Source organism: Necator americanus, chromosome V (assembly GCF_031761385.1).
Source record: "Necator americanus strain Aroian chromosome V, whole genome shotgun sequence".
NCBI lineage: Eukaryota > Metazoa > Nematoda > Chromadorea > Rhabditida > Ancylostomatidae > Necator > Necator americanus.
In genome coordinates, this window is record NC_087375.1 from 27,183,611 (window position 1) to 27,201,449 (window position 17,839).

General features: G+C 39.1%; 1 protein-coding gene across 1 annotated transcript; it reads right to left on the bottom strand.

The window, feature by feature from the left end:
• On the bottom strand, positions 1–16,382 carry RB195_015364 (uncharacterized protein; the record flags this gene model as incomplete). The annotated part of the gene is made up of 29 exons (XM_064206035.1): positions 1–16; positions 337–450; positions 508–575; positions 658–897; positions 1,987–2,108; positions 2,161–2,303; positions 2,705–2,779; positions 2,951–3,018; positions 3,170–3,292; positions 3,354–3,472; positions 4,821–5,090; positions 5,757–5,822; positions 5,961–6,112; positions 6,207–6,298; positions 6,368–6,454; positions 6,992–7,072; positions 7,628–7,790; positions 7,860–7,966; positions 8,034–8,125; positions 8,537–8,683; positions 8,884–8,997; positions 9,434–9,485; positions 9,620–9,732; positions 9,793–9,872; positions 9,981–10,069; positions 10,178–10,233; positions 10,326–10,454; positions 10,913–11,066; positions 16,326–16,382. 29 exons carry the CDS (start codon positions 16,380–16,382, stop codon positions 1–3), a joined length of 3,189 nt encoding a protein of 1,062 aa, XP_064061916.1.
• Positions 16,383–17,839: the final 1,457 nt, after the last annotated feature.

Genomic DNA, 17,839 nt, shown 5'->3' on the forward strand with positions numbered 1-17,839 from the left:
TTACTCGCACAAAGGCCTGGAAAAAGTAACATCATCTGGAAAACAACTTGTGCGAGGTGTTCCAGACAGACTCTCCTCAAAACCAATACCTTTAATATCTAACTTATAGTATTATAGTTAAAGCTTTGTTCGAAACATCTTCAAAATTTATTTGTAGGACATTTAGTTATTTAATCACTTGCTATGGTGAATTAAAAGAGCTAGAACCACGAGGCCATCTACGCACTTTTATGAGAACCAGTCTAGATCCCTGGATCAGGTACGATAAAGTACAGCGTAGCGAACATTCATTACACAGTCGTTTTCTAAAGAGGGCACTAAAGAGACAAAACTCACAATCCTATGGACCCGTCTCTGGGAGGAATTATTGGTGGTGGTCGAGGTGGAGGTGGTGCATGTGTTAATGGCACTGTATCCGCAAGTGACAGGTTTGAGAACGCAGAGCATGTACTGCAAGTAGAACTACGCTGAAATTCATTCAGTTTCAACTAATCTTAGTGCACAAACCTAATCCCACTGCTCTCAGGAGTGTGTGCATGGGTAAGATTGAGAGTGATAGGACGTTCGGGCTTACGCTGAAAATCAAAGAAATACGTGTAGAAAAAATGGAAAGAAAAACGCACCAGGAAAGTATTTTTTTTTGTTGAAATAACTCACAGGACATTGTATATACTGGTCATTTTGTACAGTTGTAACAGGAGGAGATGGAACATTCTGACTATGGCTGTGCTTTGGTGTCATCGTTAAGTACGGGACGTTGTTGATCACTCCTATCCGAGGACCAGCGCATGTAATGTAAGGATCTGTTGAGGGAGCAGGTATGCGAGTATTCAACGATACTGTACACGGTCCACTATTCGATGCTGTCGATGGTGGTATAATAGTGGACAGAGATGGCTGAATGTAGTAGTAGTAGTAGCAGTTACACTGAACAGTAAAGAAAAACAGTAGGAAGAGAAGATTTATGGAAGACGAAACCTATAAATTCCAAGCATGTTTCAAGAAAGTAGATGGACGCATTGTAAATCATGGTATGCGTAAATTATTCTTAATTATCATTCATGGAATGACAACAGAACTAAAGCTTCTCTTGCAAATTACAGAGATGTCAAAACTGTAGAAGTCAAGTGACTGTACTTTTGTACTCATTATGATCTCATTTCACGAGAAATGCACGGAAAATTCAAAACAACGGACAAAGCGAAAGACTTTGAAAGACTATCGCTGAAGTATCCGGGCGCAACCCAAGCAACTAAATGACAACCCTAACCTCTCGCATTACTGAAGGAAAGATTAAAAAGCTGCTCTGAAAGGTGATCCTAAATCTGGGGAAAAGGGTAGAATTATCAACAGAAGTTTTCCTGCAATCTCCTATTCATATCTAGCGGTCAGCAACTTTTTCCATATATATATATATATATATATATATATATATATATATATATATATATATATATATATATATATATATATATATATATATATATATATATATATAAGTCACAGGCGTATCAATCCACCTGGGATGCACCAACGGGTTTTACTGAAGTTCATAATCGTGGAGGTTTTGGAACGCGTTTTCGCATATGCAATGAATGACTTGCGGGGGCCAGCCGATGTTTTATTTTTTTACGTCAGTGTTTTTATCCTCCCAGACAAGTCTGGTACCATTTCAGACTTTCAGTTTTCATCCATTTCGTTTCCGTATATATATATATATATATATATATATATATATATATATATATATATATATATATATATATATATATATAAATATATACGGAAACCAAATGGATGAAAACCAGTCTAATCACTCCGGAAAGCCAATAAAAAAGAACTGAACAATTAATATCAATCAACATTACGCCTATTCCACTCTGCAGCCACTCGTGAACGTGCTGTGGTTTTCATAATTCTCTTGACATTTATTAAGATAAGCGAAATGAGAGATATGCAATGAGTATTATATAACAGATGATAAACCTGCATATTCGAGTGGAGAGGAGGGCGTGCTGCATGTCCGTTATGAATCGCATTTTGCCTGGAAACTCCTTTGTCGTCTGAAGGAGTTCGACGATGATGCTTGACGGGAATGGATGGGGGAGCTAGAAGTTCAATATACTGATATAATTCATCACTCAGTTCAAAGTCCCTCACCATAAGTGCCCTCATGCGTCAACGGGATAACATCGTCAATACCAATTTCTCGTCGTGGTGAGCGACTTGCTGGGTCAATCCCTGCTCCAAGGCCTGCTCCATTCGTGTTCGTTGGGTTATACAAGGCTGGCTTTATATACCGCCTAAGAAATTAAAAGAGCATTTTAAAAAGAATGTTCCCCACTAACGAACGAGTGCAAACTTATAATTATTATTTCTCTTTATTGAAATGATATCTCAGCTCAACAAGTAGGAAAAATGCTGCACATTCATAGATGAGCAATTATTGCTTTGTAATGTTGCAATGAAAGATGTTCATGTCAAGAGACTAAATACGAGAGTATGAAATATATGAAGCTACAATTATACAGCTAACATATAATTATAATTAATTATTACTAATTACAAAACTTTATGCACGAAACGAAAACTACACAACTTACTAAGGGAATTTTTTTAAGATCCAAGCGAACTTTCTTTATCAAAGCAAATTCAAAACGAAGGAGACGGCGGGCAAGGAACAAAAGATAAGTCTAAAACATACGTTGTTTGCTGTGTACATTGAATTTCGCTCCACTTCCCCATTTTGTCTGAGGGTGACACTTTATTCCGTACAGCCCTGCAAATATTTACGAATGAAATCCTATAAAATAAAAACGCTACAATTTATTTGCTGATAAAAACTAGCGCCGACAATTATGCTGCAGAAAACAGCAGTCAAAGAACAGAACACACGAGCAGAACAGCTGCATGCAGATTTCGTTTAAAAAAAAAATAGAATGAAACTAACTTGTTAGGAGCCAACTTTGTGTAGTCATCATCAGTACTGGTTGATGATTTGTGCAGTGGTGAGAGATGCTGTAATTTGGCAAGGTTTAGGGAGCCCCGGAACATTAAATCCAAGGAAAAAAGATTGGGATGAATGACGATGACTGCCTTCTTACAAGAAAAAAGACAGAATCCAGAAATAGCAAAATGCAGAAATAAGAGCACGAAAAAATAAACCCACTTCATAGTTGCTTGGTGTCGCTTTACTTAGCGGTGGAAAAACAACTTGTTTCGCTGAGACTGGGGACAACTTCGCAGAGGGAGGAGCTTCGTCAGACTCAACGGAATGGTTGCCTCGACGAAACTGCATATATCAGCATTACACTGCTTGATAGGTGGAATGTAAGTGATGCTTGAAAACACACCACATGGAACTTCGACAGCAATTTTCTGACTTTACTGGAGTCTTCATGAGTCCCTTCACTGCGTCGCGCTGAGTTCCCAAGACGTGCCGCCGGTGGAAGAATATTAGGGCGATTTTCAGCTAAACGACTAAATTCATTAGGAGGATTATTTTAACTAACACATTGACGACAATGTCCAACGATGTCATTGGACAATTTTTTGCCGCTTGGAAGAATGGGCGACGATGTTGCCGAACACCATCATAAAATACTTCATATACCAATAATACTAAATAAACAAGGAGTTATCATATATTTAATGGTATTCGTTGACTGTTTTTCGGGATATTGTCCGACGTCTGATGTCGGAGAATCGGCGCGCAAAAAAAAAATATGCAGCAGATACGCAAAAACCGCCTTGCCCTCAATGTGTTGGGATATTTTCTCGCATTTACAAGAGAAACAATGTGATGATTACTTTAAAAAAGTCCCTTTGCCTTCACTGATAATACATTAACGTTTTTACACAAAAGGATTTTCAAATAAAACCTTGACCGAACATGAGAAATTCTCTTCTCTTCTACCTAATGTAATTTACGTTGTTGTTTAAGTTATTACGAGTTATTCAAATCCTTAAAGTTGACTGATGACAAATCAGTGTCACTCAAAATAAGAATGAAATGTACTATTGAATAGCGAAAAAAGGATATAAGTTACTAGCTGTAATATCTACCTCATATGTATCTAGTAGTATCTCATATCCCTGGTGATAATCTCGTATTGAAAGGCAGATAAAGAGGCTCATGGATCTAAGGTTAGTAAATGTAAAAGAAAAAGTTTAGCAATCCTTAAACTGCGATCCAATGCTATTTCTTCAATTTCCTGCTCTTTTTATCTGTCTAACGATTCTCTTTGTGTCCTGTTCCACATATCACTGGGACATCAAGCCACAAACTACCAGAAGACAGAGCTTTACAGTTGTTTTTCACCACAAAATAGTCCTCATTCTCAATTTATGACTTCGAACACTTTAAATTTATTATGCAGTACTTTTTAATCAATTACCTACAAAGTTGTGCGGCTCACAAGTTAATCATTAGTCAATCGTTAGTCACATTTTATTTTCAAAAAATATCCTCTTTTTCATGGTTGGCTGCCATTCGAATCAGGTTTTCATGTTTTTTTTCAAGTGTGTAATTGCGCGTGTATAACATTAAGATAGTCTTGAACCTGAGACAAGAGATAAGAGGATATCCCGTCGCGCAGAGGTGTACTGAAGATTGGAAATCAGTTATATTTAACGGAACATAAACACATCAGTCAATTAGAAATCTAAATTTTGTTTTATATGGTCGTACCTTAGCATGAATTTACTACGCCTATGAGTCTCAGGTTCAAGACTATCTTAGTGTTGAACAATGTGAACAACCACACAAAGAAACGATTATTATTATAAAATATTAAAAACGTATCGAGCGAATGACAAACCGTCTGGGTCAGGGAACTGTACGTTACATTCACGCTCCAAGCTTTCATCGTGGGCCAAAATTTGCCGTTTCTTGCGAATCGCATCTTTTCGTTGTAGAGTCCCGCCTTTCTTCGCGGTGCAGTTGACTTCCAACTCATTAAGATTTGGACTGCTTACGGACAGATTTTGTTGAAGAGGCCGATGAGCATTGAGATGTTCCTTTTCTCTTCTTGGCAACGTCCCGAACGGTGATGCAGTTCTGGTTCCAGTTCCAGAAGTTTGTCGATCAACTACAACACCAACACAGTACCACCACAAACACAAACATCAAACTAATAAGTGAATACTGAATACAATGAACCACTAAAAAGGCTTTACATTTTGCTCACAACTTTTGGAGTAGCCGATTTGCTTCAGCACGAGCACATGCTTCAGAAAAAAAAAAATTCCCCGTTACAACGGGCTTAGCTGAATGTGTACTGAATATAAATGAAAAAGTATAGTAAGGTCAAGACGACATGAAACACGATACGGCTGCGTTCAAAGCGGCGTAGTAGAGCGTAGCGGTTAAGATCTAGTGGGCACAACTGCTAGCACCATCGTTTCACGTCGACTCCAACCGCCATATCCACCGCGCCACTTCGAGCACAGCCGCTTACGTAACTACACTGTGCTTTATGCCTTTGACACGACTACATGACGAATGTCTGTTAAATGGTTACCTACTATTTATCCCACAACTAGAGAACGAGGCCGATTTTCACAAAAGAAAGTGCAGAAAAGAAGTAATTTTGTCGAATGAATGTAGATGGATGAAATTGTTTGGTTACAGTAATTAATGTTACACAATTAATAACTAGAATACTCAAAAGGAGACATACTTGTGAATTACGAGGAACTCGAAAGTTGTGCAGCCCCAACAAATTTCGCATGGAATGCACGGATATGTAACTCACACATAATCACTTTGAGGTCCGTTTTACTTGATGTCGGTTGTTGAATTGATATCAGATGACGACACTCTAGATCAGACAACACATAGGAGGAAACACAACATGGATAAGTGAAAGAAAGTGTGCGCAATGTATAGTGATACAGCTATGAAACGATGGCACAATTATCGGATAGGCTAAATAAATGACTACCATAGTAAAGCTCACCCTGAGGCTTAGATATGTCCTGTTTCTCGATCTTCTTTTTGCCCTTGCGACGCTCTCGTACTTCAGGTGCTGCAGCTTGTGGTAACTTTGAGACACCGTCACCCCTCATGTCTAGTTGTTCGTACAACTTCTGGCACATAATTCGCATTTTTCTGGAATAAAAAGACGGACGATATAAAGCCGAAACATCACTTTTTAGCACTGCGAAATGGAAACAAAACAATAACTGAAGAAGGTTCCACTTACTCATGACCATCCTGATTTAATTTGACATAGAATTGAGTGATCTCCTTCTCGATGTCCGCATGCACTCGTTGAACAAGAGCCTCTTGTTCCTCCTAAAAAAAAAGCAATTGCTTAAAAACAATGCTTCAGCTGTAGAAGATTATGAAGCATAATTCACTCACCGAAAAACCAGTTCGTTCCAGCTCTTCTCGGTATTCTATGAACTGCTCTAATAAGGAAGCAAACGTTGGTCGTTTATCCGGTTCTATCTAAAATATACTTCTGATGTGACTGAAAAACGTTTTCCCACTAAAAAACAATTGTGATCGTGTTCGCACGCCTTGGCTATGCCCAATTATCACGACCCACAACGCAACTGTCAGGGGCTCACCTAAAATAGGTGAGATCACCTAACGGGCTACACAGATCTCATAATTTTCGATGGAAGTGATCTTTTACTCACAAACAACATCACCTACGAACACAACAAACGTAGCAAAAGGCGAGTACCCTCCTGTAATTTATTTGAAGCTTCTAACATGCAGCACACTTCTGTTGTACAAAATTTGCTCTTCCTCTTCCACCACCCCCTTTTTTCATTCTTACCTATGCACATAATTTTCCTCCATACTGGCAATGCATTGAGAACTTTTTTTAGCACAATCCGTTAAAAAACGAGAACAAATTCCAATGTGAAATCAGTGAATATACATTACGCTTTAACATCGTCATGAGATGTACTTTTACGAGTACAAACCAGAAACAAAACCTTATTAGGATTCGGACATTACAACACGCCAACTTACATTCCAACAGCTCTGCATGATATCTTTCCATTTCAAGGGACAGTCGTCAGCGATTGGAAGATCAATACCTTTCGTGGATACCTAGAACAGAACTCGAGTTTGTTGCAATGGCCAAAATTAGAATGCGAAATCAAATGAAAATTCCCCTTGATTAGTACTCCAGCATACTGCAGTGAGCATGTCGCTAATCATTTAAAACTAACGGCTCGTACATAAATTGAACCCGATTGTTGTTTTCCAACCAATATGCGATTTCCCTGTTTCAATCCATCGAATTTTACAAAGAAAAAGTTCAAATTTAGAAGCGACGAGCAAAGAACAAAATGGAATAGAAATGTTAAGCAGAGATATGATATTGATTCTGACGTCTTGCTTTTCTATAGGGTATAGCGAAGGTGTTGTAACAACACTTTTCTTTCGAACAAAACGGTGCCATATCTTGCATAATACTATTCAAGTATGGAATTATAGGTTTATAAACTACTAATACATTATTACATATGATTTTCATAGCGTTTTTTTCCAAAGGGGTAAAACGAAAAGCAAAAAAAAAAAACTTTCTCCGCAACAAACTTTGAAAATGAAATATCTGTTAGTGCAAAAATGAAGTGGAAAGAGAGAAAAGATGAAGCTTACAATAAAAGCGACAGTAATCGGCATATGTCCTTGATGTGGATCCTTTCTGGTAAGTAGTTCCCAGAGCACAACCCCATAGCTCCATACATCAGAAGCTTCCGAATACTGTTGGAATTTGTACGCTTCGGGAGCCATCCAAGCATAAGTACCCACCAAGCTTTGCCTGAAGCAGTGGAACATAAATGTACACTAAACAAATATGTCAATTTGAAAGTCCTGTAATATGGCGCACCTCTTTTCATCTTCATCCTTTATTTTCTTCGTAGCTCCAAAGTCTGTGATTTTTACTGTCAATCGATCCAACGCTTTTCCCTTACAAACCTGACAGTACCCATTGGCCTGGAAAAAGAATGCTACATATCAACCAAAAATGAATAAGAAATGAATGAGAACAAGATGAGGTTACCTGTATTCCATTATGCAGATGAATTGATTGCGCAGCAGATGTAGGAGTGCTAGGAGAGACGTTGCACAAACATACTTGTTCCTTGACCAAAACTAAACCAGCAGATTCGGGTGAAGTAAGACGGTGTATGACGTTTCATTCCATCGTAAAAGAACGAGAAAAAGCACAGATTCAACAGATAAAACTGTGGATGTAATGGAGAACAACATTAGGGATTTTATCATTAATATCTGGACATACATTCTCTAATTTCGATGAGACGAAAATTTTAGACATCAAGATCAACCGGAAAATCCGCTCCACAGTTTTCAAAATTTAAAATTCGTATTGTCTAACCTCTGACTGGTATAATGGATAGCAAAGAGAACAACAAACATTGTGTTGGAAATAGTAGGTGGTAGATGGAGATACAATCAAAAGCGAGTTACGAAGCATAACACATAACAAAAAGAGAAGAAAGAACAAAAAAAAATTTAAAAAAAGGCTTAAAATGGATAACTAACCGTTATCAGCTTTAAGATCTCTGTGCATTAGATTCTCAGATGCAAGGCATTTCATTGCCGATGCAATCTGAGCGGCCCAGTCAACAATGATCCTCACAGAAACGAAGGAGTTCGCAAGTACTTGACACAACTTCTTCAAAGAACCTCCTGAACAAATTTGTTTATCCTAAGCCCTAAGCAGCCGATTTTCCATACAATTTTCTGTCGTTCTCTTTCCCAGGTTTTTTTGGTGAACAACTGTTGCTCACATGTTGCTAGTTTTTAATTCATGTTTGTCTAGGTCGCGAATCAAACTTATTGGACTTACAACACAAAAATAATCACAGGAAATAATGGACAAAATCTACCTTCACAGAGTTCCAGAACGAGACCTATGCGCGGCTGTTCCAAACATACCCCAAGAAGATGAATTATGTTCGAATGTCGGAGCCTGTTGATCACCACTGCCTCTCGTTTCAACGCTTAAAAATTATTATATTATTAAACCTAAATTACTATCACTGGAGCATGTTCAATGATGTGATCCGCGCGGATCCACTTTGATTGAACTTCAAAATAAACACCGTACTATTGCTAACTACATACCTATATCGTCTTGTCTTTTTCTCAGCGGTCTGAAAAATCACTACAAATCTATAGTTCTAACCGAGAAGATTGAGAGACTTCCCAGAACTTAATTACATGAAATTTCGTCTTCATCTTATCATTCTCTCGAATAAACCACCAACTGCTAACTTTCCCACCATCCCCGGAAGTTCCTACAAATGCAAAAAAAATCAAAAAGAATTATATCCAAGCGATTAGGGAATTGGGGTTGAATAAAGCGAAGAATATTCAAATGTTATTTAAGGCAATATGGAATTCGAAGAAGCAAAAATTGTTCTATGCAAAAAATACCTTCGATATCGGACGTCTTAGGCTCCCCTCTTATCCGCTTCAGGGCCACCAGCTGAAAAGAGCCGCATAAAATGAACTCACCTAGATAAAACAAAGGAGAATAAAATCCAAAAAAAAAAATTAACTGAAAAGAGCAGGTGAAGAATGAAGAGAGAACGTATGGCTAAGATAAACTTTAATAGTTACCTCTCCTTTAAAGACGACTTTGAAAACATCAGCACAAGCCCCTCTTCCTATTAGGTCTTTGCCAGTGGGAGGCTCGGATATTTCTTCCGCAGTTATCAGCTTTGCATCGGAACCTATAAGCAAAAGACGCAGATTTGTCATCTAATCAGCTAATGGATCACAAAACTGCACACCTAGTAGCTTCACATAATTGCCTGGGAATAATCCACGTTTTCCATCCTCGCATTCACCAAAGAACCATGATTCTTCCTCCCTAAAATAGTTTAACTCAATGGGAGAAGACCGGTACAAGAAGCATAAGTTAAGGTGAGTCTGTTGGTCGAAATGGTAGAGCTAGATAAAGCGCACAAGGGAAACTCACGTTTTTCGTATTAGTTTCACTGTCGTCCCTGCCTTTAGATTCAGCTCATCATTATTTCGAGCTTCATAGTCGAATAATATTTCAAATACCTAAATTTTCTTCAATAATATAGTAAGGCACTGCATTACAAGTGACATGAATTCCATGGAAAAAGTGATAAACACATTCTTTTGAAATAAATAACTTGAAACACTTACTTGACTAGGTTCGGGATCACGGTCGAAGTAGACTTGGTCACGATCGCGAAATGCAACTAAATAATGAGGTGAGTAGTTTTACTTCGAGAGTACGAAGGTTTGAAATAAAATAGCGCACAACATAGCAAAGTTGAAGAATTTTTCTCACCTTCATTGTCAGTGACATCCGCTTCACTTTCAACTTCAGTGGATGGGACTTCACTGCCTTTCCTTGCGATCTTTTTACACAGATCGTACTCTGAATCGGTGGAAGGCGACGTAGAGTGTTGAAGTGGGACTAAACAGAGAAATGATAAAGAATTAGAAACAAATATAAGAAAAAAGAAAAGAACTTCTAATAAAGGTAATGATAGATACGACCAAATATGTATTGTTACAAAAACAGCTGCCCTATGAATCTTAGATGAGAGACTATTGAGTGCTTGTCTCCAACCTCACTAATGTTGCAAGCGCGCATGCATGATGACTACGTGTTTCCACTTTCCGAATATAAGCTGTTAAGGAAGGAGAGTAGAATCAGGGAACGACTCATTACTTTGCTTCTTCCTTTCCTCATCACATTTTGTTTTCATTGAAATCCCCGAAAAGTAACAATGAAGTATAGAGTTCAACAGAAATTACCGTCTGATGTTTTATACTCTCCAACTGCTATGCAGAAAAATCTTTTGTCGAAATTTTGAATGAGAGTAGAAATGAAACAGAAGGAAATAGAATAGAAGAAGCTAACTAACTAACTTCTAGGAAGATTAACGTAGGGCTTCGTAACACAATCGTCATGCACAATGTGCATTTCTTCGTCGTCGTCCGACCAAGCCAAAACCTCGCAACTCACACTCCCTAGCTTTGTTAGGGCTGGTCGTTCACCGACCTTTGGCCACGCGGGTGATTCCTAAAAGAGATTTCTTATGAGCACAAAACAAAAAGATAAATAAGTAGAATGTAGATATACGCTCTGACGTTTATATATTCAAGAAATAAGAGTATGCAGCATCACAAAGTTAAGCACAAATATCACTAAGACCCCCAGAAATACAAACAAATTCAGATATGGAAACAGTTGCGCACAGGTTCATACTAATAGGAGATAATTGGACTGGACTGATGTCAAAACTTTTCATTCTTCATTCGATACACACGCGAAAACGTTGATCATCCATTCGTTCTTTATGGTTTTGCCCAGGAATCCGAGAGACACCATTTCTTATCTTGTCGACTAGCAAGCCTAGCATCTCGCGAGGACATACTGTGCTGAAGCGTGACGACATGCCTCTCTATTCTGCTGATTACGCGAAGCATCTTAAATGTCAGACTAAGCTTACAAATGGTGACAACAGAAAACTTCAAGAGAGACTTGAACACAGACTTCGAAAAGGATGTAGCTGATTTGAACTGACGTTAGAATCGAAAAAGGTGCGCAATGTTTATGCTCTTGTAGGAAAGAGTTACAACATGTTACAAATTTGGTTGCATTATCCCTAAAAAAACACCACCAATGAAAAAATCCTGGTAATTACCAAATTCAAAAAAGAAAAGACCCGGAGAATTGCAAATTTCGTAACAAACAATCCGATTTTCAAAAGCTCCACATAAGCTGCAAAAAACTATCAGAAATGCATCCCATACACACATAATTGATTAAAATTATTGCGTCCCTTTTCCTACTAATTTAAATATTCTATTGAAGTCAATAACGTAAATCACCGCATTCTTAAATTCACACTCTGAAACCTACTAAGGGATTCGCAAATGACAATACATGAAATTCTTAATGTAACTTCCAAAAAAAAAATATCGGTAGAGATTAGAGAGCCAAGCAAACCGGGGATGTCCATTATGTTTCGTCGTCAACAGGTAAAAACTGCAATGGCAAGTGCGACCTCTCCCTGTCGTTGTTGCCATAGCTTGAGTTGTTTTGATAAATACTGGCGAATTTGCAAATCTTGGGCGCACTTTATGACTTTCGGATTAAAACGACTTGATTTGTTTTGCAACTGCGTAAACGATTGCGCTTGCGATTGGACCCTCGCTAGCTCCGATCGGCCTATAGTGGTTGCTGTGGTGCTAGTAAATTCGGTTCACAGTCAAAGCGAATAGTTATTGCTGACCGTTGGATGCGTGGTAGAGTCGGGTCATAATGAACTGAACCCAGATGTAGTTGCGTAAGCGGCTGCACTTGAAGCGCACGGTTAAGCCAGCGGTTGCCACCAGAACGTGATCATGACTATGGCCAGCTAGTAATGGTCTCAGCGGACAGCAACCGTTGGTGCTACCGCTCCAGTTGCAACTTACGCAACTGCGCCAGGCTTCAGCTCGTTTTGATCCGATAGCTGTACCTCCAACAAGATGTTCAATGCTCAAGATTCTTGAAATCGACAGATGTACAGTCACTTCCGCACGTGATTTACCGATTGTTGGGTATTGAATTAGTTTTGGATAGAGAAAAATTGTATCGACAAATGCAACTGAATTTAACTGTCCCACAAGAACTCGGAATTACTCTATGGATGACGCATCTCAGTGTCTCTCTAGACCATTCTTTAGTGAAGATAAAAAGGATAGTAAAGATAAGAAGTGTTCTGTCCTTTATTGGTCCACCACTAATGAAAGGTAAAATAAAAAAATTTATTAAAGGCTTTGGAGCAGAAGAACATGGTTAGGACGGTTTCTTTGAACGATGCAAGACTGTATAAATAAAAGAGTGTGTTCACTGATAAAAATGGTGCATGCTGCCGGACACAACACCACCGGAAGTATTTGCGAGTCGTTATCAGGAATAAAACTACAAATGCAGCGGCTGCGTTACCTTTAATGTTGACCAAATAACAGAAGTGAATGATAAAATTGTAACATAACCAACTGTTCTTTTTTGTGTATGTCAAAAGCTAACTAATAATTGTTGCATGAGAACAAATGAACTTGTGCAGCTTAATTAAAACTTATACAATGCAATCTATATACTTGTAATCTGTATCCACGATGATGAGAAAAACCTTAACAACTCTGACCAGTGAACGTAACAATGAACTTTAAGAGACAAGCTCAGCATGTTATTTTCGTTGCACAACTTCATCGCCATTCACCGTAAGGACTGCTTGCGCAACCATTTCCTTATGAGGGAACTACTGATGAGAGGCAATACGGAGGCCCGACAACAGTCTAGTGGACCTTTTAGCTCTGCTGGAGTGAGTAGTTTGGCCAAGTGGGTATGCCCAAACGGACTTCATTTGATAAAAATGAATACTCTGATATTTTCATGACTTTGTGATTAGTGTGTTAACAAATTTAAATCAAATAGAATTTGCTGCATGCAGACACCTGTCGACTGTGTATCCATTTTTCGGCTCCCAAAGAATATCGGTTATTAGGTTTTCTTGACAATACCGAATCTAAGCAAGGACCCCGCAGTCACAACAAGAAAGGAACTACACAAACAAAAAGTGGACTGCATCATTTCACATGTCCGGAACTCGAAGCTAGAAAGGTAGTAGAACACTAGAAATATTGTGATGGGACTGTCTTCAAAAAGCTTCAAAAAGTGCTCAAAAGTGAATAAACCAAATACCAAATGTGCCAAATAAAAGAAGTGACTGAAACTGTATGTGGGGGACTGATGCGCTAATATTACGTAAATCTCTAACGCAAACACTTTATTCGGAATATACCTCCTATACATAAGGATCTAAAATGACCTCAAGTTAAGAAGAGCTAAGGTCAACCTTTAAAGAGGCAACAATTCGAAGAATACACCAAACATAGAACAAATACAAGAAATATAAGATTGAGAAACAGAGGATTTAACCGTATGAATGCAATGGCTTTACCAGGATTTCAAATGCTTCTGTATTATTTCGATTTCAAATTAGCGTTCATCAGCATTATTAAAACGGGATATAAGCTGTTAAAAGCGGTTAATACTATTGCTGCATCGACACCTCCGAAATTATTTTAAAAAAAAACCACAAATTGCAACGCGATTTACCCTGAATAGAGCAAATTTCATCATCGTTGCATTCTTGTGGCCCAGAAGGGCAGTGGACTTTTTGAAAAAAAAGATTCAAATCAAATTTAGAAACGAAGGATGAGGAAATTGGTATTTGCTTGAACTGAATCCTGTGAAGAACAGTAATTTAGAATTTCATGACAAGAATAGAAAAGAAACAGTTAAGAATGTGCGCGAATAAAACGAGCGCTACTGCAGTACTAGCCAGTAGAGAGGACTAGGAGCATGCAACGAGCACGAGCCTTCCGCGAGTCATTGATCCGACCGCTGGCCGATGCCTAACACTCTACGCGTTTCGCGTGCTCCCTCTTTCCGGTCGTGCACCCCATGGCGCTCACCCTCGACGTCGTCTTCCGAGCGATTCCCGTCTTCTGAACATCGTCTTATTGCGATTCACGTTCCCGAAGCATCGCAACTTTCATCTGCACCACCAAGAATCGTTCGTAACTTTTCCCGTGGGTGCAAGAACATTTCCCACCAGATGCCAGAGTCAGCCGGGCCGATCATTTTTCACCCAATTCTTGTCAGAAGTGATCTTCATGCACAACTCTTCTGTTAATATCGTAAGCGCAGCCCTACGCCATTAGTCGTTTATTTCCCTATCGAATGATATTCAACACGAAAAGTTCTGGAAAAAATCCTGTACACATTTAATGGAATACTGTCACGTGGGAGATGCTCACACACCGCCTGCCGTGGCAACAATCGGGGAATTCCGCTGGTTTTCTCACGAAAACGAGCGAAGCTGGACGGCAATGCCGCGACGCATGCATGGGACGCTTCGAAGTTACCAATATTGTGGTGGTTGCTTTCATTTGCCATTTGCATATTTTTATGTTACTTATTATAGCAGAGCTCATATATCAAAATCTTGCGTTGCTTTAGCTTAAGATAAAGTTAGAAAGGACCTACAATAGAACGAACTTTGGAATTTTGCGAAACAACAATCAAAGAATTTTGTGAACGATAAGCTTCTTTTTGGCACCTGTGAGCTATCGATTAACGAGATTACGTACGCTTACCACAGAGTGTATTTTTTGCAGTAAATCATTTTATTTCTATTACAGTACATAAGAAAAGATGTTGATGCAATCATAGCGCATTAAATGAGAAGTTTCCAATTCGTTCAGTTTGAATCGTTCTCAGCACTTCTCAGACAATGGGAACTTCTTTTCTATGAACTTTATGAGCGGTTCTTTGCTCTCAAATCGACAGGAAAGATGAAAGAACCTTCATTTGGGCATTATACATTATATTTGTTATCCAAGACTAGGTGCAACTTGCAGGGTATCCGCTGCTCTGGTATTAAGCATTGGGTATACACCCTCAATCTCAGTTGAAGAGGTCTCAGATTCACCAGAGTTCGGACTTCTTTCTCAAGATGAAGAACTTGATGAGGAAGAAGTTCGAATTCTAGTGAATTTTCAGAGTTGAAAAAACACCATTCTCGAATCCAAAATGGATTTCCGAGCTCTCCATCAGCGAGTTCGAGAAGACCACAAATTATCTGTAGACAACATCCTGAGTAATGCATCTTCAGCATCATATCCGCAGGCTATAATCCCATATTCATTCATAATCTCGAAGAAGAAGCAATCAGTAGAAATATTTGTAATGGGAGCGACAAGATGTGCTCAAAGTTAGCTAACTTTCTTGATTGAAGAAAATTGCGACTAATTCCGAGCTCAAAATAGTTGACTGCATTTCTAAACATTTTTTTTTCATATAGTTGGATCCCATCTACTGCAATAGAGAGACGTATCTCCCATACAATGAAAACATCACGGAAACAGGATGGAATATTACGAAGACTATACGAACATAGGCTTTGAATATTATATATGTGATCATCTACTTCCTAACAAATTCTTCCTCATTTTCTTTAACATATTCTGCGGATTCTTATTTTCCTAAAAAAAAGGTCAAGATGTGGGTTGTAACAAAATTAAGCGGAGAAAAGAGAATGGAGTGAAAGTTTTTGGCAGTGAAAAAATAATTCCCACGCAAAGTAACTCGCCCCAGAGAGCGACGATAGTTCCATTTCATGTTAACTAAGACTAGTCCTCAGAAAATGTGAAAAGGACCGAAAAAGAAAGTGGAAAATATGAAGAAGAGAAGAAAATAAACAAAATAACGAAGACTACTCACATCGCTGATGATTCTTCCTCCATTTAAGCGGATATAGGGTAAGTCCTTGATCTTCATCCTAAAATTTTAGTGAGTCAAGAACAAGAAATTGCATAAAAGCACTTTTTTGCAAATAGTTCTACGATAGAGACATATAAAAGAGAATTAATAAGTAATGCAACAGAAAGGTATAGAAAAATGACACCGAACCGCAGTTCTTACGGATTCCCGGTTTACGAAGATTCTCATTTAAAAAGCGTAGTCAAATCTAAAAATGAAATTTCAGTAACTCATAAGTTGGACACCGTTGACTCAGTTAAAAATATGCAAGGTTGTTTTCATTAGAACTGAGGAGGTAGGAGAACGATTCCGTGATGATGGCAACAAAGAAAGTGAGGAAGTCTACCGATAAAAGCGATAAAAGGATACAACTTTTACATTAAACGCCTTCTTTGTTCTACGTCAAGAAAACCATCCACGTTTACAAACAACTGTATTTAATCGAGGACAAATTTGAAGAAATGCAGCAATAAATTATATGCAATTGAGCTTTTTTTTTTTAGAAAAGGTCGAGTAACCGCAACGTCAATCAATCTGAGCGTAGACATACTGAAGGAAGAAGATATCTCATCGTTGACGGTAAATTCAGTTCCACTAAGCTACAAGTGCCAAGACTTATGTCCATAAGGACAACCGCGATGCGCGTTCGATTGCGGCAGTGCAGATGGAAGTGGATGGTGTCAAGTAGAGGAGAGCATGAGTTGCAGCAGGCCCGTAGCATTGTTCAATCGCTGGAACACATACACGCATACGTGCTGCACGAATCGTTGCCATAACTTTACCAGATATTCCTACGAGTAATTACATTAGTTTAAAAAAAATGAGAAAGAATAAAAAAAGGAGTAGGGGCAAAATACTCTCGTTGACCAGTGCATTCGCAACCCACCACACTTGAGCTCACTTCTCTTGCCTCATAGGCTGCCCGCAGGGCTCACAGCCGCGCGGGCAGCCATTTATAGTTGGGTCAGGTCAGGATCTGAAGCACACTGCGGTTGTGTAAGCGGCTGCGCTCGAAGCGGCGTGGTGGAGATGCGGTTGAATTCGACGCGAGACCATCGCGAACTGCAGCGATGGATGATACCAGTAAGGACCCTTAGTCGATCCTAACCGCTACGCTTCACCACGCAGTTTCGAGCGCAGGCGCTTACGTAACTATGGCGTACTTCATGTCGTTTTGATCTTACTATACGTATCTGTACGTATACCCTATACGTATCCCCTCTAAGCCGACACGCTGCGATAGTCCGAGCGGTGGAAGTAGCGGTTGCGATGAAGGTGGGACCATCGCGAACTACGGCGATGAGTGGTGCTAACAAGGGTCCGCTCTCAATCTTAACTGCTACACTTCTCCGCACCACACCGCGGCGCAGCCGCCTACGTAATTGCACCGAACATCAGGTTGTTTTGAACCGACTGCGGTGCCCTATGAGTGCGACGACATTAAGAAAAGAAGCCTTAGCAATATCTTGTCTTAG